At 40.0% G+C, this 22542-nt stretch overlaps 1 protein-coding gene across 1 annotated transcript; it reads left to right on the top strand.

The window, feature by feature from the left end:
• Positions 1-1103: 1103 nt before the first annotated feature.
• Positions 1104-22495, top strand: LOC134614905 (lysosomal protective protein-like). The gene is made up of 14 exons (XM_063459162.1): positions 1104-1269; positions 1348-1459; positions 1555-1605; positions 2809-2895; positions 5826-5981; positions 10414-10505; positions 13064-13148; positions 13230-13321; positions 14495-14567; positions 17049-17197; positions 17649-17721; positions 19128-19217; positions 20389-20490; positions 22248-22495. Exons 1-14 carry the CDS (start codon positions 1106-1108, stop codon positions 22329-22331), a joined length of 1410 nt encoding a protein of 469 aa, XP_063315232.1. The 5' UTR covers positions 1104-1105; the 3' UTR covers positions 22332-22495.
• The last annotated feature ends 47 nt before the right edge of the window (positions 22496-22542 follow it).

Here is a 22542-nt window from a genome sequence, read left to right on the forward strand (position 1 = left end):
TATGTATTTATCAGTGTGTATATGTGTGTATTTAGCAGTGTGTTTGTGAATTGGTGCATGTGCTAGTCAGTTTGTGTGTATTATTAGGCAGTGTGTATGTATCTAGGTAGTTTGTGTGTGTGTGTGTGTGTGTGTATGTATGTATTAGGCAGTGAATGTATGTATTAGGAAGTTTTTGTACATGTGCGTTTGTATATATCAAGTAGTATCTAGGTATGTATGTGTTACGCAGTGTATGCGCTTATGTTTATATTAGGCAGTTTGTGTGTGTATGCAGAGTCAAGGAGAAGAGGATGACAGAGGGGGACAATTGTGTACCAGCAGCACCTTGTGGCAAGTGTCTGCTCAGCCAATATGAGGGATCACTCTGGACTTCTCTAACAGGTTTCTCACACACCATGTACTGATGCCAGGAGGTGGGATGTGATGTCAGCCCAGCGTTAGCATGGAGATGCAGGAAGATGTGTATTTAGTTCACAGCAAAATCAAACTTGATACAATTTGGTTATACTGGTGCAACAGCTACGGAATTTGGCGTTCCACAAAAATGTATTCCAAACAGCGGAAGACGACCCTTCCCTGATGAAGCTTCTCCTGCCATCATTTGAATTCCTCTTTTTGAAACGCCAAAGTTTATCGCTGCTACAATAGCGCAGAATGACTCCACTGTTTGCAGCTAAAGCAAACACCAGTGCTCTTTAAATAACCTCCTTAATACTGTTTTTACTCTGAGTTGTAAACTATAGATATGTCACTATTTTCCTCCTCTGAATACGTTTGTGTGTACATTTGTATGTCTTCGTTTAGTTTTTTGTTGTATGATTTAGTGGTGGAAGTTATTAGTGCCCCCGGTATTGTCTCTGGTATCTTATGTGGCTCCCCGTATATATTATTCCTAGAATAGACATATGGGGGTGGCTTAGAAGGAGAGACACTGATGGAAGGGTATTGGGGAGTAGCTTGCAGAGTAATCTCTAGTACGGGAGACCCGTTTCATTATCTCTTGATCTCTTATCTGCATCGAATCTGCAGATTTTTTTACTACACATCTTATATATTGGCTCAATGTTAACATCATTTTATTCTTTACCGTTCTACTCCCAATATGTATTTAGGCTTCTTCTGTACACTGGTACTTGGGATTCTTCCCACCGAATGTGCTCCCCTAACAGATGTGATTGACTACATGCCAGGCCTTTCTACACAACCATCCTTTCGACATTACTCTGGGTATCTTGCTGCTTCAGATGACAAGCGTTTCCATTATTGGTGAGTGTTTCTTTCTGTCCCTTTCACATGCTGTGCCTCCATAAAAAATATAATTTATCAAAAAAAACATATCTGCAGGTTTGTGGAATCTGAAGAGGAACACGGTTCTAGACCAGTGGTTCTGTGGCTGAATGGTGGTCCTGGCTGTAGCTCGTTGGCGGGGCTTCTAACAGAACATGGACCCTTCCTGGTGTGTTTCAATTAAGTACATTCACTAGGACTTGAAAGCATTTGTGGACTGCTTTTAAGTTGCTGAATTTAAAGTGTCTTTATTTTTAATATTAGGTACAATCAGATGGTGAAACTTTGGAGTACAACCCTTACTCATGGAACAAGGTGACTAAAAGATCTGCAGTCTAGTTTTAAATCTGTTTTTTTTTCACATCCCGGTACCTATTCATATGCTGCCTTTTCAACCCAGTTCATAGGATTTTTTTTCCTCATCTCTTACTGTTATTTGCATTCCCGTAGTCTCCATTAGATCCCATTACAGCTTTCTTTTGAAGAACAGAATAAAGCTGACAAACCTTTATCTATGTATTTATTTATTTTCAATCAGTAGATTTACTAAATGGAAAATTGGTCATTTGGATTCCTTCAAAACATGACTTAAAGTGGAACCTTTTCTATAAATGTGAAGATGACAGGCGTACGTCAGCGAAGTATTAAAATGTATCTCAGAAATTGCTAGCAAGTGCATAAGCTTTTACTTGCCAGAAATGTATTTAAGCGAAATGGCAAACACACTGATTTTGTTCTATTAAGGAATTATCTTCTTTAACCCCTTAAGGACACATGACATGTCATGATTCCCTTTTATTCCAGAAGTTTGGTCCTTAAGGGGTTAAATTTAAATTAAATTTAGAATTTTAGGGCAGCGTTGAAAAAAATCCAACATGTTCTGTTCTTTGTTTTTGGTAGCTCTATATGGCCTTGTTGTCCATTTTGTCCATTTGGTGCAACTGAGTAGTTCAACTGTTTGAAAATGGTTTGACTATTTATATACATTTGTCAGAGGAAAAGGTGCACATAAATGTAGATATTTGGTGCTGAGAATCATTTTAATTCTTGCATGGAATGTCCTGCATCTTTATCATAACACAGGCAGTTAATGGTCTTTTTACGGGTTAAAAAATAACCGGACACAGGGCTCATTTGACCTTCCTGGCCCCCATCACACATTCAGGTTTTGATCAGTCCATTTGAATTGATTTCAGTTATTCGTTATCTGATTAAAGATGATGATCATGAAACATTTTCTGTATCTCTTTATATAACACTGAGCAAACGGACAATATCTTGTGCTTTATTTTTTAAGTAAAAATTAGCTAGTAATTTAGAAAAGTGTTTTTTTTTTCTAAATAGTGTGCTTTTTCCATAAAAAATCCTTTTGTGCACAGCTTTATGAATTTAGCTGTGCTATGGCCGACTATGAGCTAGGACAATAATTTATCATGAACTGTATTGTGTTTTGTTACTTGTGTGCTCTGTACATATTTGTTTTCCGATTTAGTTTCGTTCTTTGTTTTTATGATCTAGATTGCAAATATTCTTTATCTCGAGAGTCCAGCTGGTGTAGGCTTTTCGTACTCTGATGACAAAAACTATGTGACAAATGACACAGAGGTAAGATCTTTATGACAGCAGCTGACAGTATCCCACCTTACGTGACTGGCCCACCCTGCAAGGACTAAAAATATAAGTTAAATTACCTTCTCTCCCATGTCACGCTGTACTCTCCCTGGCTGGCCCCACCACCTTGGCCGAGACCGCCACTCTCGATGATCTCAATCCAATGCTTTCCTGTGTGGGGGCAAAAGCGCATGGTTGGCAAAACACAGCACTGCGCCATTCAGACGGTCTCTTTGAGACCATTTGATTGAAATAGCCTATTTTTACTCTTCTATTTTTCTAAAGTGCCACATGTGGCTGTCAGTATGATTGCTGACAGGAAATGTTTTATACACCAGGGTTAAAACAAAGGGAACATGGCACCCAGACCACTTCACTGTAATGCAGTGCTCTGGGTGTCTATAGTGTCCCTTTAAAGTAACACTTTAGCATTCCTCACACCATAGTGTTCCTCTACCTCAGTGTTTCCCAACTGGTGTTCCGCGGAACCTCCGCCAGAATTTCTAAAAACAAAATGGTCGCGTGCGGCGAGGGAGCAGTAGGCAGTAATCTCCCTGCTCAGCTCCCTTGCGTGCACAGCAATGATGCCGGAACCGGAATATGACGGCATCACTAAGAGGCACGCGAGGGAGCTGATCAGGGAGTTTACTGCCCCTCGCTGCCAGGGCCGTCTTTAACATGAGGCAAACGGGGCAGCTGCCCCGGGCCCAGTTACTCTTGGGGGGCCCAAGGCAGCTTCTCCGTGGGCCCCGCTGCCCTCGACATTTTTTTCCCCCATGGGGCCGCCGGCCCGCACATTATGGAGGCCACCGGGTGGGTATTTGTAAGCAGGGGCCCGGTCACACGCTGTAGCCCTTTAACAGCATGACTGGGCGTTTTGCTTTTCGGCAGCACTGGGAGGAAGTGACGGCTGTGAGTCACTTCCTCCCACTAAGGAGAGAAGCTGCGAGGGAGACGAAGGAGGGAGCCTGGGCCGGGAGAGGCAGATCCCAACAGCCTCGGCCTTCAGTCTGGACACTGGGGAACCACCTTCCAAGGTAGGAAACTTGTTTTAAAAGTGTAAATTTATGTCAGTATGTCTGTCTGTGTATGTGTCTGTGTTTGGTAGGGATGCTGGGTGAAGTAAAATTTAAAAATATTAATAAATTGTATGTGTGTCTGTTAGGGAGTTTGTATGTGTTTGTGTGTCTGTCAAAGAGTATATGTGTGTTTGTAAGTGAGAGTGTATATGTGTTTGTATGTGTGTTTGTAAAAGAGTATGTGTGTTTGTCAGTGAGAGTGTATGTGTGACTGTCAAAGAGTATGTGTTTTTGTCAGTGAGAGCATATGTGTGTCTGTCAAAGAGAATGTGTGTCTGAGTGTATCAGTGTGTGTATCTGTGTGTCGAGGTTTGTGTGTGTGTATCTGAGTGTGTGTGTATGTCAGAATGTGTTTGTGTGTCTGTGTGCCACTATGTGCCAGTTTGTGTGTGTATCTGTGTGTCAGATACATACACACACACACACACACAGATATACACACCGATACACACACAAAAAACGGCGCAAATAAAATTTTCGCGTGGGAGAAGGGGGGTTCCACGACGTTGATACACTATGTTAAAGGGTTCCGTGAGATTTATTAAATTTATTGGGAACCCCTGCTCTACCTATGCCCTCCACCCCACGGCTGTGAGAATTTAAATGCTCAGTTTACTTACCTTACCTCCTGCCGAGCTCTGGTCATAGAGCCAAGGTTATCATCATTCCCATTGGAAGACTACTGTGGATATGCGGCAAATGCTCTATGACCATCTGATTGAAATAGCAAAGTTTTACTCTGCTCCATTCATGGAAGTGCCTCTATTATCTGTCAGTGTGACAGCCACTAGAGGCATCCTAACTCTGCAATATAAATATTGCCATTCCTACAAAACAGCAACGTTTTCAGTTGCAGGTATAAAACGACCACTCCATTGAGATTATGTAGCCTGGGTGTCTATAGTATCCCTTTACATTGACACTTTTCCACACACTTCAAATTTGTTTTTACCTTTTATATCATCTATATTCTTTTACCTCTTTTCCCTGCTCACCAATTTGTTCGTAAGTGCATTGTGCATTTCAAATGTCAGTATATTGATTATGTTGATAATAGGCTGTGGTTATGTCCCCACATCTTTTCAAACTAATTTCCATTGGTTTGGACAAAACTGAACACCCCAGAGGGAACTGTGGCTCCCTGCTCATCTACCGCTAATTCAAACGTGCCATATTATTGCTTTGGTGCCAAAGAACCAGACTAAAAAAAACAAACAAAAAAACAAAGAGTGTTTTAATTTCTCTCTGTTTTCTTTATCCTGTCTACAAAACACAAAAAGCAGAGATTATAACAATGACTGACAGAGAGCCACGATGGAAGCACTCATTTACAGACTAGAGTGGTGTGAATTTCTACATTTAATTTAATTTTTTAGATTTCACAAATATATATTTGTTAAATATAGCGATACGTAAACATTATATTAAAAAAAAACCTGTGAGTTCACAGTTGCCCTTTAAGAAGTCATTTACATTTTTCAGAGGAAAAGATGCACGTATATGCACCAAAACCACTATCTTAAGATGTAGCGTTTTTTGTGCTGAGAATCCTTTTAATTTACTGGAACTGAGAATTGACCAGGAAATTACTAAATTAAGGCCAAAAATGATTTCCCAAATCATGTGATGCCAATAATTCCTGGTTTAGGTAATAATTCCTACATGTCTTGGGGACACCAAGGAACATTTTCAAAACTGTAAATTTAACACAAATATTAAAAAGCATTTTCTGGAAATATTTTGAATCTGTACTTGAATGCTGCTCTCTTTCATTTTCTTTGTCATGATGATTTATCACCATTGCTATTTGTTTTACATTTTCTAGACTTTAACTCTTTCTCATAGGTTGCGGAAAATAATTATCAAGCATTGAAAGACTTTTTCCGTCTGTTCCCGGAGTTCCAAGAAAATGATTTCTATATCACTGGCGAAAGTTATGGGGGTGTATATGTTCCAACTCTAGCTGTAAGAGTTTCCCGGGATCCCAGTATAAACCTAAAGGTAAGGTAACATTTCTAACATATATATTGGAATCATTAATAGATATAATTTTTCGGACTGTATGTCATTCTATAGTGGTTATGTTGGGAAGGAGTTGCATAATATCCACTTAAAGAGGCACTCTTAATAACTTAATCACAAGTTGCTTTAATGCTTTTCTTAAAACCAAGGGTCTTTCTGGAGCACACAGACCACCATGACCTAGATTTCATTAATAATGTGGAACACTTCCGTGTTAACAATGTAAAATTCATCCAAACATGTGCAAAGTTCGTGAAAGTAAAGCCTAATGGCTAGATGGTATTCACCCACAGGTACTTATGGAGCTTAGTATAGAAATTTTCCAGGATTCTTTTCTTTCAGGAATGTTACCAAAGGATTGGTAACATTAGTTTTTCCTTTTTAATTTTTTTTGTTGTTAAAATGAATAATGTAAATAAAAAAAAATAAAAAGCCCTTAAAGGATTAATTCAATCATCCTGCTGGAGTTGCAGTTTCACCTCTGGCATCAGAATTGCTGCACATACAGAATCCAAGCACCATGAGAACTTCAAATCACTGAATTAGTCATTGGAGTAAAATTTAAAAATTCCTTTATTTTAGTTCTGGAACACAGCTATTCCTTCCTGTGTGATCAGGATTTATGGATTGATGGTCCAATCCAATGCTTCTATTAGAGCAATATTGCAGACCATACGTGGCAACTGCTGATGTCATTCAATGCAATGCACCTCATTGAGTTTGGCATTCTCACACCAGTGATCACACCAGATGCGAAGACCTTAGAAAATTGAAGATCTTAAGAATGAAGTGTCCAGTGGCTGTCAGTTTGATTGTTTGATTGTCTAAGTAAAGGAACAGCATCAACATTACATTACGATGGAGTGGTTTTAATGCTTAGTATGTCCCTTTAATTGCATTCTGTGAAGACATTCATAGAAACATAGATGAGGGTGTTATGGTAGATATAATAAGTCATTTGTACAATTCCACCTAGCATGTTAATGTGCAAATGAAAATAAATTGGTTTAAAATGTTGACGTGGTAGATGGAGGCACCCTGGACCAGAACACACTACTAGCGCACATTGTCGTATTACCAAAGGAAAGGAAAGGAATGAACCAACTGCATGCCCCAGCTACAGGCCGATCTCCCCGTTGAATGCTGATCTAAAACTACTTGCAAAAAATTCTAGCACTCCGCTCACAACCGACCCCACCACAATTGATACACCCTGATCAGGTGGGATTTATTAGGAATAGGGAAGCAGGAGATAACACCACCAAAGTGATCAACCTGATACACACAGCCCGAAAGACCCTGGCTCCCTCGCTATTGAAAGCTTTCAACAGGGTAGATTGGCCTTTCCTGTTTGACACACTGAAACAAGTGGCAATGGGCCCAAATATGCGGGCATGGATCGTAGCCTTGTACAGCAACCCAACCGCACAGGTCTATGTAAATAGCACACTATCCAACCCGTTCACGATCAGGAACGGCACCCGGCAGGGGTGTCCCCTCTCGTCCCTGCTGTTCGTACTGAGCTTGGAACCGTTTCTCAATGGAAGGGAATGACCCGACATTAAAGGCATAAGCGGCAGATGGGGGGAAAGCAAAATATCAGCATATGCAGATGACCTGCTATTTACAGTGCAGAACCCACTAACGTCACTCCCGGCCATCATGCAGGAATTCGAACAGTACAACACTCCAAATTAACTATACGAAATCGTAAATCCTCCACATCGGGTGTGACTTAAAACGCGTTTCCCGTTCCGCTGGCGCCTGGAAGCAATTAAATACCTAGGAGTCTGGATAACCTCAGACATTTCACACCTTTTCCGACTCAACTTCCCACCTCTACTGGAAACGGTGTTTGAAAACATCAAAACATGGACGGTGCCTCATATCACCTGGCTGGGATGGGTGAATGTCCTCAAAATGAATGTGCAGACAGTCACACCACACAGGCAGACAATCACACACACACAGGCAGACAGTCACACACACAGGCAGACAATCACACAAAGTTACCTCTGTTCCTTGTGGAGGCAGACAGGCAGTGCAGCTCCTGGATTCTGGTTGTTGGGGGAAGCAGGGGCTCCTTCCTGCTTCCCCTGCAGCAGTTATCTGTTGCACGGTAAGCGCCGCCCCACCGCAATTTTTTTTTAACCCGGCTGGCCATGTGTGAGCTGTGTCGGCTGTCAGGGCGCCCCCTGCTTGCACACCCCTAAGGCCGGCCCTGTAGGTACTCCCCCCCCTCTGATCACCACTACTACAACTATTACTTACCTTTCCTTTCCCGACTCTCCGCCTGCCAATGAGCAACCAACCCAGCGGCAACCTACAGGCCGCTAAAATGATAGGGACCACCTCTCCTCCCCCCACAAGATACAACCTACTACCAACTCAGGTATGCACTATGTACTGTATATCCTATATTATACACTGTGTTACACCTAGACTATAATGCTGCCAACCTGGCTCACTGATTATTGATTGCCAATATTGCTCTATGATATGCTCTCCTGATAAGCCTCAATCCAACGTCTCACTGACACCACACAGACTTGGTGTTAAGAGGAGGCAAACCGCCCAGCGCCACTTAGACGAGAAATGATCTAATTGCCATGTGCACACATCATGCCTCTGCGTAGGCAATAGTACACATACTTCTGATAGACTTAGCCCAACCTCTGGCCACCAAGGTACGCAGACCGGATATTAGGATGCTACGAATTGCCCATTATTACTTATGTTTTTTGATATGAAAGATGTTATCTGCATTACCCTTGTTTGACGCACCATGCCTCTGCGTAGGCAACCATGCATGCATGCACCTATTTCTTTTGCAAACCGGTTCATTGTCTGCTATCATTTTGCATACAAAATAAAAAAATGTTCACGTGGGACAAATGTGGTAAGTAGAGTCCGTCAGTTGTCTGTTCTGATCCACTTCTCTTCAAGGTGCTTATTAATGATCTTATAGTAGGCATTGAAAATGCTATGTACGTTTGCAGATAACAGGAAACGACATAAGGTAATTCCTTGGGAATCGGTTATTACTGTGCTGCTGTGGAATTTGCATATATTAGGGGACTGGGTAGTCAAGTGGAAGATGAGATCTAATGTAGACAGTTCCAAAGGTATGAATTTTGGGATGAGGAATTCACAGGCAACATATACCCTAAACCTAAACGGTCAAAAAAAACTATAAATGAGATGGACTTTGGGATATATATATGTGGAGAGTAAAAAATGGGTCGCAAGAGAATACTGAGAACGAGCAGCAGCACCCTTCGGTCGGTCCCCGCTCAGTTCTCAAGCTGGTTTTTGCTCATCTTGTGCCATTACAGAGAGAACATCTTTGAAACATATCAGACTGGCCCCACCCATACGGGCAGTCCAGATCCGAAATGCCAGCAAGTTCCCTCTGCACGAGAGACACAGCAACCCCAGACGATCGTTTTAGCCTTGTTAGGCATCATCAGTGAGGCATAGCTGATATCTCCCTAGGCACCGTGAGCAAGGGGTCCACGTCTGTATTATCCCTTTAACCCCTTAAGGACCAAACTTCTGGTAAAAAAGGGAATCATGACATGTCACACATGTCATGTGTCCTTAAGGGGTTAAACTTGTGGAGAGTAAAAAAAATGGGTCGCAAGAGAATACTGAGAACGGGCAGCAGCTGAAATAGGCTGCCCTTCGGTAGGTCCCCGCTCAGTTCTCAAGCTGATTTTTGCTCATCTTGTGCCATTACAGAGAGAACATCTCTGAAACATATCAGACTGGTCCCACCCATCCGGGCAGTCCAGATCTGAAATGCCAGAAAGTTCCCTCTGCACAAGAGACACAGCAACGCCAGACGATCGTTTCAGCCTTGTTAGGCATCATCAGTGAGGCATAGCTGATAGCTCCCTAGGCACCTAGAGCAAGGGGTCCACGTCTGGATTATCCCTTGAAACTTGTGGATAGTAAAAAAAATGGGTCGCAAGAGAATACTGATATATAGACTAGGCACCAATGTGCAAAAATGGGTAGCATTTGCTAAGGCCAGAAAGATATTGCCAGTCATATTAAGCAAAAGTTGTTTAGGTGATTATAGTGTCTCTTTAATGTAAAAATCAAGATGCTGCTTTATTGGTCTCTTTGAGCTTGTCTGGTACCATAAAAGGAAAGCTCTGTGCACCATAATCACTACAGCCCTTGTAGTGGTTATGGTGTCGTAAGCGCCCTGGCGCCCTGCTGGAGTAAGTTATACAGTAGCCAAAGCCTGGCTGTGCAAGGCAATACTCATTGGCTGAGGCACTCTTGGCACCATAACTAGTACATCGAGATGCAGTTCTTATTGTGCTTGCAGTGTTCTTTTCATTGTTGGTACGTTGAGACTCTAGTGTTAATTATGTCATTTTTGTGCCATTTCTTTTTCTAGGGTATTGCTGTGGGAAACGGACTCTTAAGCACTGAGATAGATGCTAACTCCCTCCTGTATTTCTCTTACTACCATGGGCTTATTGATTCACAGTGAGTCTATATATTTCCTCTCGTGAAAACAAATAACTATATTGTATTAGGTCTACAATATGCTCTTCTATCTTTTTATAGGCTAGTAAGCCTTACTTCAGTAGTAGTAATAGAAACTATGTTAAAGGATAGGATTGTTGAACATCTAAAAACACATGGATTTCAAGATCAGGGAGATCATGCCAATCTCATTTTATTGATTTTTTTGATTGGGTAACTAAAATAATAGATCAGGGTGGTGCAGTAGACATTGCTTACCTAGATTTCAGTAAGGCTTTTGACACTGTTGCACATAGAAGTCTTATCAATAAACTGCCATCTTTAAGTTTGGAGTCCAATATTGCTGAATGGGTTAGGCAGTGGCTGAGTGACAGGCAACAGAGGGTTGTAGTAAATGGAGTATATTCGAAGCTTGGGCTTGTCACCAGTGGGGTACCTCAGGGATCTGTACTTGGACCCATTCTCTTTAATATTTTTATTAGTGATATTGCAGAAGGTCTTGATGGTAAGGTATGTCTTTTTGCGGATGATACTAAGATATGTAACAGGGTTCCAAAAGGGATAAGCCAAATGGCAAATGATTTAGGTAAACTAGAAAAATGGTCAGAGTTGTGGCAACTGACATTTAATGTGGATAAGTGCAAGATAATGCATCTTGGACGTAAAAACCCAAGAGCAGAGTACACAATATTTGATAGAGTCCTAACCTCAACATCTGAGTAAAGGGATTTAGGGGTAATAAATCCAGATGACTTAAAGGTAGGCAGACAATGTAATAGAGCAGCAGGAAATGCTAGCAGAATGCTTGGTTAGATAGGGAGATGTATAGGCAGTAGAAAGAGGGATGTGCTCATGCCATTGTACAGAACACTGGTGAGACCTCACTTGGAGTATTGTATGCAGTACTGGAGACCGTATCTTCAGAAGGATATTGATACTTTGGAGACAGTTCAGAGAAAGGCTACTAAACTGGTTCATGGATTACAGGGTAACACTTACAAGGAAAGGTTAAAGGAACTTAACTTGGAGAAAGACGAGACAGGGAGGATATGATAGAAACATTTAAATACATAAAGGGAATCAACACAGTAAAGGAGGAGACTATATTTACAAGAATAAAAACTACCACAACAAAAGGACATAGTCTTAAATTAATAATATCAGGGAGTACTACTTTACTGAGAGGGTAGTGGATGCATGGAATAGCCTTCCAGCTGAAGTGGTAGAGGTTAACACAGTAAAGGAGTTTAAGCATGCGTGGGATAGGCATAAGGCTGTCCTAACTATAAGATAAGGCCAGAGACTAATGAAAATATTTAGAAAATTGGGCAGACTAGATGGGCCGAATGGTTCTTATCTCCCGTCACATTCTATGTTTCTATGACAATTGGTCTAATGACGGCCTAATAATGCTGCCTGAGGTGGAGTCACACCTATGGCAGCAGAGGGGTTAAACTCTGTATGTCCAGTTAATCAATAGAGAAAACTACCTCAATAAAAGAGATAGAAAGTGTTTCTTTACAGTGCCCAAAATGTAAAAGCTGCTCAACACTAAAAGTGGAATACCCCTTACCCACAATAAAAAACAAATATACAGAAATAAGGTATACAAATTATACCAAACAAGTGGAGCGCTCTAAACAGTAGAGGGGTTTACTCACCCCTTTGGTACAGTGACAGTCTTGAAAAACTTGAATGTACATATAAAAGGAAAAAAAAAACAAGAAACAAAAAAATATAGTGCCGATGTTCCAAAAATGGATAATTGGTAGTAAGTAATGACTGAAACCACTCACATGGACAGGAGCCTATATGGTATTGGCTCCGTAAAAGGATCCTTTATGCTCTTAGGGCAGCAACACAACCCTTTATCCCAGGTAGTATCCCTCCAGGAGTATACAACGAGAAGAAAAGCAGAAAAACAACTGTGTAGAATTGCACATACTATAATGGTATTATGAGATATAAATTGTTGTGCTCACCTTCTGCAGAGCCCTGAAATCCCGGCTCTGAGGTTGATAAACAATGTGCTACTTTAGAGGGGGAATAGCACTCACCCCAATGGAGTTCCTGATGGCTAGAAAGGACTTTGGACTAAATATAAAATAGTAAATATACATTTATTAACAATGCATTAAAAACAAAATAAATGGGTACTTAGAAAGTAAAAAGATCCAATAAAAGCCCAATAAAAAGTCCAGAATAATCAGCTAAACGCGTTTCACTCTATGAGCTTCCTCAGTAGCTGCCTTTTTTTTTTCCTTTTATATGTACATTCAAGTTTTTCAAGACTGTCACTGTACCAAAGGGGTGAGTAAACCCCCTCTACTGTTTAGAGCGCTCCACTTGTTTGGTATAATTTGTATACCTTATTTCTGTATATCTGTGTGTCCAGTGTTTCACAGCAAAACGCTAAACATACACTCTAGGCACCATGACCACTTCAAATCAATAAAGTAGTTTTGGTGCTTGGGGTAGCTAATTGTTCCCAGCATATTGTTAATACAGCAGTAACTCTGACCTTGGAAATAATTTACCTGTTACTGATGCGTTTATAGGCTTTGGTCATTGCTTCAATTACATTGTTGCGAAGATGGAAAATGCTCCTTCACTGATAAGAAACGCCTGGTGTGTCTGATTTTGGTGCGTATACCTGTATTCGTGGTGAAGAGTGTATGGAGAACCTATTGCCTCTCAATCTAACTCCGTGAACTCTCATTTCAGGCTCGAAAAGCATATTATACAACCATGGGTGGCGGAATGAATATATATAACCTATATCAACCATGTGCAGATGGAGCCCCCGGCCAAATCAGGTACATCTCAGTGCAACTGGGATTGTCATATTCATAATTGCTACACAGACATTCCAAGAGTCACGATTTTAGCGGGTCAGTCCTGATTTGGGACGTCTGTCTTGCTGTGCCAGGTTATTCCATAAGTGCATGGCAATTGGAAGACCGCCCTCAGTACGAGCAAATGCTCTCGTGGTGCTCTAGAAACATGCCTGTGTAACCTTGATAGGCATGTTAACACAACTTTAAAGTGAGTAATGTACCCGAATGCCGCAGACACATCCCAGTTTAGTGGAGGCCACAATTTGGAGGTATTAATATCAGTTTCAGAAACATTAATAAAAATAAGAAATTGAAATTCTATTGAAGATAATCTTTCAAAGAGCATTCCGAAACATTTCAAATTCCCTAAGAGGTTTAGACTTGTTTTAGGAAGTGTGGATGGTGTATGACAACAAGTGGTACTAATCCGGCAAAGTTAAAGGAACACTATAGCGTTTGGAATTCGTGTTTGTATTCCTGGTGCTATAGTGTCCAAGTAACTATTCTGGTGACCACCTTCCCGTGTGCAATGTAAAATGAACTACTTACCTTTCAGCTCTTGATATACCTGTCCCCGCACTGCCGCCCTGCTGCCCTGCCTCCTTGGCTGACATCATCAAAATTGGCAAGTGTGCATGCACGGCAAAGCACCGCACTGTGCAGTCTAATGTTCGGTATGAGTCTGACTCAGTTCTCACAGTGGAAGAGCCTCTAGTGGCTGCTAGGAAGATAGCCACATAGGTGTGTGTAAACCTGCAAAGAAAACATTGCAGTTCCAACAGCAACGTTTTACATTACAGGGTTAAAATGGCAGGCGCAATGCGTCATTGAGATTACGTGGCATGGGTGGCTTTTAAAGGACAAGCAGTGCTAATCAGGTACACCTTGACAAGCTTGGCGGCATAGGGAAAGGTCGAGAAAAGCCTGCCAGAGAATGATGAATGCAAAGATGATTGACAGGGGAGCAAGATGTAGGCACCCAGTTACATTATAGAAATATGTAACAATAATAACAATAATAACAAACACATATTTGTTAATTATAGAAGACACATAATTAGAATATTATAAAACCTGCAAAGTGACAGTTCCACTTTAAATTACATGGTCATCAGTATCACTGTCTACCTGACGTTTGTCTAATTTTTATAGGGACAACGGAGATCACGTCACTGTATATCATCCTGGTTTTTTCTCTCCAACACTTGGATCCCACTTCAAAGAAGTAATTGTCCCACTGCATAAGATAAATACTTGTGAGAAAAAGTTATACTGGGAAAAACACAAAAACGGGTGTAGTAAAATAAAACAAATTTTACTTTCAGTACGTGGCTTTGTTTCTTGGTGTCCTGTACATTAATGTGATCATTTGATCTCTTAAAGTGCATGACTAATAGGGTTTACAACAAAAAAAACAAAATATGAGTTTTCAAAGTAGTGCTGTAGTATTTTCAGCAATATTAAAGGCAGACTGACAGGCAGCTAGGAACTGTACCACTTTTCACGTTTCCCACCAATGTGTGTGTTTAGTCTTTTGGTGAGTGCTTTGTGCATTACACTTTTAGAGTTGGGTCTATCACAAGTGCAGGAGCTGGATTTAAAACTAGAGAAGCAGCAGGGAAATACAAAGTAAATTTATAATGTATTTCAAATTTAAAGGGACACTGTAGGCCCCCAGACCACTTTAGCTCATTGAAATGGTCTGGGTGCAGTGCCCCATCACCCTTAACCCTGAGCGTGTAATTATTGCAGTTTTTAATAAAGTGCAATGATTTCCTGCTAGGGTTAACTCCTCCTCTAGTTGCTGTCTACCAGACTTTTGGTCATCTAAATGATGCTGGATGTCCTCACGCTATGCATGAGGACTTCCAGCGTCACCAGAATCCCTATAGGAAAACACTGAATAATGCTTTCCTATGGGGAAATCCTAATGTAAGCGCGGCCATTGCTGCAGGCGCATTAGGCCTCCCCCGCTAGCTGATGTTGACAGAGGAGGAGTGGAGGTGGACCAGAGCCAGCACCGAGAGACATCTATGCTGGACTCAGGTAAGTGACAGAAGGAGTTTTTCAACCCATTCTGCATCATAGGGAAGAGAGGAAGAATGGGGGGGGGGGAGGGTGCTTGACAGAGGGGGAAGTTGTAGTGCCAGGAAAACGAGTTTGTTTTCCTGGCACTATAGTTTCCCTTTAATGGGAAAACTAGAAAAATTCTGCTAGTCAGCTGTGCCTCCAGATCAGTTACTTTAACCTTAAATTTCAAATTAACTTTGAATTCACTATAAATTCCTGACAATTCTCAATTTAGTGAACAGCTATGTTTGTGTTTAATAAGCTGCCAGACACATGTGCTTAGTTAGAGTTGAGGAGAAGGTGGAAGTAGGGCCTTGTATGTCCTTAGATATATGCTTATGAAATGACACATATTGGACAATAAGAAAACTGATAGTGTAGAATTTTCACTTATGTAAGGGGAAATTAATGTAGAAATCCACTAACCGTTTCATGAGCGAAAGGCTGGCTCCAACAGTTGTTCTTGAGCGGTACAACTCCGGTGATGTCACTTTACCGTGAATTTTAAATTTTACTCTGCCATATAAAGAGAAGGTAACCAGGACACTTTTTGTTTTTAGTAGATTACAATAAACATCTATTTTTGTCAACTTTTTTCTCATTTACCTTCTTTTACAATCAACTACTTCCTGGATATTTGCTTTTTGGGGGAGATACCACCTATGCCTTATGGTCTGAAAAACTTAGTTTGCTCTTTATCTTGTAAGGTTTTTATAGATTTGTACTTATATATTATTCAATTATACACTATATATGTTTGTTTTATCTTCCATTTCCACGCTGAGGAGAGCATAAGGTAATATATGCTAGAGTAGGACTTGTACCACTCCACACTCACTTTCAGGAGCCACTCTTAGGCTCACATACATGAAAGTACAAATCCATTTTAAGATATACTGCACATATTGGTTCATTTTTCTAATTTATTGCATATTCTATGAAGTATCTCATATGAAGTAAATAGTACATCTTTATCCATAAGCGGGGATTGTATTGCTCAAGTGTAGCTGTTGGAGTTAACCTTTAGCTCCTGTAAGTGTAAGGGCATTTCTTCATTCATTTCCTCCTACATAGGAGAAAATACTACACTATCAGTTTTATGTTTTTCCATTTTTTTTCATTTCAAAGCATACATCTAAGGCGCCACTCCCAACTCCCCTCAAGGCTACATTTATCAGGCAAAGAAGAGAGACACCTGGCCGGGTTGTGTTGCTACATACCTGTCCCACTACAGCTAAGCCATTTGTATTGTAATATTTGCTTAATTTGTGTGTATGTATGTTCAGTAATGAAATCCAAGATTTACGTGGAACTTCCCGTTGCTGTGATATCAACAGAATTCATATAAATTGCAGAATAAAATATCAAAGTTATAGAACAGTATTTTTTTAATTTTTTTTTTTTTTTTTAGAATAAGAAATGTTCAGCATGTATTAATAGGTTTGAGCTTTTTGTCATATGGAAATTTAATTTTTTTGATGTATTCTTCGCTGCTATATTTGGTGAAATGGGGTAACCCTTTGTGTACTATCACTGCTCCCATTTTGTGAAAGCAAAACATGGCAGCTGACGTTTTGGTGTCCTGTTTTTTTTTGTTTTTTTTTTTTACATGCACTTTTTGTTTTTTAATCCTTAGAAACTAGCTAATGTGACTCGTTCACAAAAGCCAGTGAAAATGGGCGTTCCGTGTATAAACAACACGGCTATCATAACGTTCCTGAATAAGGTTGAGGTGCGCGCTGTGTTGCATATCCCAGATGAAGTGCAAGAATGGGGGATTTGCAGGTGAGGATTCACCTTTTCCAAATATATTCCTTAAATTGTTTAATAGCGAAATTATCAGCCACACTATGCAAACATTTACAGTATAACAACAATGACACACTCTTATGTAGTGTATTGAGAGTTTCTCTTTTTCAAATTGGACATTTACACTTTTTTTTTTAATTGTTAATTAATAGTAATTACTCTTTTCGTGGACACCTATCAGGCTCTCCAGAGGAAGATTAACCATAAGGCACCTTAATCTGTCACTTAGAGCCCAGGGGTTTGACGGGAGCCACAGAACCTAGTTCACCCCGTATAAGCCCACCCTCCTGTCCCGATATTAAATTCCCTATGTTTGGGGGTAGGAATATACTTAACGCTTAAATAAACCAAGCCACACACAAACACCATTTTGTAATTTGTAAATCTATAGTTTACTTGTCTATTTCTTCTATCTGTATTCTATTAGTGAGACGGTGTTTAGCCAATATGAAAGAGAGGTCAAAAGTGTATACAGCCAGTTTAAGGAACTTCTGAAAAAGGTAAGATGTTAAATGATAAACTGCAGTTTTCCTTGTATTAATATGAATCTGTGTGAGCTGGGATGAAGGGGGTCATTATTTTTTAATACGTAAGGCTATGCTGGCAGGTGGTTATATCTCAAGCTACCACTAGAGGCAGGACGTAAATTAAAAATATATTTATGTTTCTATTCCTTGAATGAACACTTGTCGCACTTAAGAAGGTGTGCTAGTCCATAGTTAGGCAAGACAGGAGTATAAGGAAAATAACTTAGCATAGTCCAAAAAGTCTATATTATGGTTGAACAAGAACGTGAGGGACCCTATAAATGAATACTCTTGCATCCACGCCCTACACACAGTTATTTTTATAAAACAGAAATGCCCAAGGGCAAAAACTACAACTCCCATGATCCTTTGCCAGCCTTTAAAATAGCATAGCATCATGGCAGATGTAGTTCGAAAACATTTTTTCGGATCTACCTTTTGGGCACCCCTACTATATATATGTATATCCTCACAGATCTACTTCTTCCTCGCAATATATTTATTCCTTCTTTTCTTCCTGTAGCTTTCAAGCGTCTGGTTGACCCAGTCCATTACCCTTATCTCACCTTTTGTTTGTCTGTTCAGCTGTCTCTTGTCTCCCGTTATTTCACTGTTTACCTGTTCCCCTTTCCTTCTTCTAGCTTGTTCCCCCTCACAGCTATTCTCGCACCTTCCCTTTTTTTTTAAAAAAAAACAACCTAATTTGCCTTTTCTGTTTCTTCCATTCTGTATATCCCATATTATTTTCCCTGTTTTTTTTTTTTTTGCCCACTAAACAATTTATTCTGCTGTCTCCCACTCTTGTCTCCCCAGCAGGTCACTTTGTTATATCTGACATTGTGCATAAAATAACCAATATTTCTTTGCATCATGATCTACTGGATGCATTGTGCCCACGTGAACTCTGTAGAAACCACGCTCTCGTGATAATTTAAGAAATCCCTAATTCCCTCCAAATGTATCCATTTATTTTCTTTTAGAAAACTAGAAGCACTCTCACGTCACCTCTTGGATCCACTCGACCCAGTTCTGAGTTTAATTATTCATCTCCCATGCACGGTTCTTTTTTTTATGAAATAGAAAAAAAGTGGAGACTCGTGGTGTGGACAAGAAATAATGGATTGAGTCAATAAAGGCGCCATTTCGTTCAGTCAAATATATTTAGGGCAAGAGTGTATCTTTATTGCACATCTGCGTTATGTACCATTCACAAATCACTTTTTATATCACAGAGTAATACTATAATCAAACTCTTTGTCCCCATGTTTACTGATTCAGGTTTAGTATGAACTCGCCTGTATGTCTTTTCTATCAGATCTTTATGTGGTTATTTTGTTTGATTGAAGACGTACTAAGCAGTGCTGATTTGTTTTCCTCAGGAATACCGCATCCTGGTGTATAATGGGGATGTCGATATGGCGTGTAATTTCCTGGGTAATGAGTGGTTTCTGGACTCTCTTAACATCACGGTAAGTATACCGTTACATTTACCAACAGCAGAGCTGCTGGAATCAGGATTGGGGAGATTAAGGGTCACGGCTTTGAAACGGGTCATGTCATTTCTGCCACGCAGACTCTGCACATTTTTAGAGGGCTGCAAAATCTCTTGTGCATGTACAGAGCACTTTAAAACGTTCTCACCCGTCTAATTGTGTTATGACATTCACACATTCAAATTTGATCAATCTTAAAGAGTATCTCTAGTTTTTCTGAGAAGTTAGGAGCGATCTGCTTGCTTCAGAACATTACGTCCTTTGTGTGTAATGTGTGGATGAGGCTTTGCTACCAAAGTAACACAGAAGGAGTACCACTGTGATCTCAAAAAACACTTTGAGATCCATGCTGCTCCATATCCCATAGTGCTTCGACTTCTACTTCTTAGTTTACGTTATTGAGTCTTGTAGTCTAGTCCAGTGGATGACATGACCCGCAACACTTCAAACGATGAAATAGACATTCCAGAAATGGTTAGCCATTTAAACTTATAAATCATTTACCCAAAAATGTAAATTCTCAACATGTTCACTGTATTGTAGTACACACTAGGGTGAGTTATATTACTGAAGAGGTTTGAATTATGCTGACGGATGGCTTTGGGTCTCGAAAGCGATGTTAGAGTCGACTTGCCCATCTCTTGACTCGGCTTCCAGTGATTTGTGATTCAACCTTTACACTTGCCTTTGCTATAACTCCCATTTAAACATTTCAGTTAAGCTATTTTTAGGAATGAAAGGAACACTCCTACCTCTATAACAACTTAACCCCTTAAGGACCAAACTTCTGGAATAAAAGGGAATTATGACATGTCACACATGTCATGTGTCCTTAAGGGGTTAAAGTGGCACCTGGGGCACCAAAAAACAACTTCATCTATATGAAGTTGTTATGGTGCCAGGGAGGTGTGACTCGGACTGTATAAACAAAGTGATCTAACTCCTGAATAGCAGAGAATTGAACAGTGAGACTGCAGGTGCATGATCTATACACCAAAACTGCTTAATTAACCTAAAGTTGTTGTTTTTTTGCTTATAGTGTCCCTTTAGGTTTTTATTTTTCCAAATGATTACCATTCAAGGAACAGAGGATGCATTTTTCAATGTCCTGATTTTGCCTAGTATGTGACATTTAAATGTTGTTTAGTTTAAGGCAAACTACCGTCCGTGGCTATATACTGAGGAAGGGATAAAGCAAATTGCTGGGTTTGTGAAAGAATTCTCTAACTTGACCTTCGTTACTGTCAAGGTAAGAATGTAAGCAGTATGTATTCCTTTCTGCACTACAGATGTTATGGACTACATCTCCCATAATGCTCTGGCAAAGGATCATGGGAGATTTAGTGCAGAAGGTTACCCTCCACTGTTCTACAGTAAACTCTCTCTTCCGTCAATTCTTTTACCTGTCTTACTGTTCAAAATCCAACATCACTTAATTCCATTATACAACCTGAATTGTTAGGAATTTCAATATGAATCTTAAGACTCCAATAAATAAGCTATAATTATAGACGAATTGGCACAAATGCTCCTAATCAGCTATTTTAGTCTACATTTTCCCATTTGGATTTCCGTCTGCTATAATTCAGAGTTGAGTGAAAAAAAGCCACGGTGAGTGTGTGTAGGCATTGTACAGTAAATACAGTTGTCTGGCTAAGGCCAGCCAACTGTATCACACTGGACAACATCAGCACAAAAGTGTAGGAGCCTAAACAACTCCATCTCTAGAGGATAAGGCCAGGTGAGACTTAATTTCCAGAAGAGGTGACAATCAGATCAATATCAGACAGGAAAATAGATGGACTTTATTAAATTCGTTCTGCATTGCAAGGCAAAAACAAAAACAAGTTTATGTATACATGTTGGTAGTGAAGGTGTTAAACATGGTGATCTGTAAACAAGTATAGTTATAAATTTGCCTAAAATGATTCAGATGACAAAAAGGCAAACATTATTTTAACTTCTTAGCATTCGGTTAATACCACGCTGTCTTTTTTTCTTCTCCTGTGCAGTTCCCAATTCCCCTGCATACATAATTCTCTCTTATTCCAATACTTTTGAATATCTCAGCCAACAATTTGTTATATTTTATCAGTGATCCTTAACCTCTGGGTTTAGAACTATGCTATTTTGTTGAGTCCTCAATGGTGTGCAACAAGCTCAACATGTGATCACCTGCGGTGTTGCTGAGGGAAGGGGATGGGGGGCAGAGTCTGGAAACCAAATTGGGGCCCTGAAAACCCCTAGGTGTCATTTTTCCACAATTTCATTGTTAGCCATGTATCTTTGCAATACTGAAAGCTAATACGTCCAATTAATAAAGTGCGACAAATTATTCTGTGCACTATATTTATAATGCACAATATTTAGAGTTAATTATACAACACAGTGGGGGTGTTGAAGTGGGTACACAATTTTATTGCAGCAGGTGGGGAGTTTATAAATATAGTTTCATGAAATAAATACTCTGTATCCAATCAAAGATTTATAGACCACGGGTTTAGGATTGTATTCAGTGTGTAGTATAGGGCTGGTTTAGAAGGGGCTTAAGTCAATATATGCAGGAGGTGCCAAAATTTACCTTTGGGCTGAAGCCCTTGGTCTTTTTTCCACCTAGCAACATCCCTGGTCATCAGCCCTTAGGAAATTACCAGTTAAAAAAAACTTTTGTAACAGAATTATCTCCCATGGTGCTATACAGACCCGAAGAACACTAAGTTACTAAGCTAATATCAAGTTGATAAAGAATTTATAAACCACCTGACTACCTACTGACATTCAATACACTGTCCTATCCTTTAACACCTTGCCACGTTAATCATTGCAATCGCTTATTCCTTTGACAACATTATTCCCTCTGTTCTGTAAGCGGAGTTTCATCTTTAACATCCCAAGCATATCCACTCTGTACATTATTTTAGCTCTACAGCATGCAAATTGTTGACATTCTGTACATTTCCCAGGATCCCAACACACACACTTTTAAAATTTTTGCTTGATTTACAGGGAGCCGGGCACATGGTCCCAACAGACAAACCAAATGTGGCATTTGTCATGTTTAGCCACTACATCCGGAATGAGCCATTCTAGTCCTGCCTGCCTCGCCTCCTGCCACAGAGGTTCTAAAACTTTTAAACCAGGTCTAAAGAATGACGGCGATTTAATGCTTTGCTGTATTCGGCTTGTTACTCGAGTCAAGTATTAATTGTTACAATGTGAATGTTAAAAAATAAAGTTTGTATTATTGCTCAGCAGATGAATCCTTTGCGTTATTGCTCTACGATGAAAGGTTATTAAATGC

This window comes from Pelobates fuscus, chromosome 6 (assembly GCF_036172605.1).
Source record: "Pelobates fuscus isolate aPelFus1 chromosome 6, aPelFus1.pri, whole genome shotgun sequence".
In the NCBI taxonomy this organism is placed as follows: domain Eukaryota; kingdom Metazoa; phylum Chordata; class Amphibia; order Anura; family Pelobatidae; genus Pelobates; species Pelobates fuscus.

Coding starts and splice junctions, on each gene's coding strand:
- LOC134614905 (XM_063459162.1), top strand. CDS start 1,106: ATGTATTTAGGCTTCTTCTGTACACTGGTACTTGGGATTCTTCCCACC. Junction 1,270..1,347: donor GACAAGCGTTTCCATTATTG/GTGAGTGTTTCT, acceptor ACATATCTGCAG/GTTTGTGGAATCTGAAGAGG. Junction 17,722..19,127: donor TTAAGGAACTTCTGAAAAAG/GTAAGATGTTAA, acceptor TGTTTTCCTCAG/GAATACCGCATCCTGGTGTA.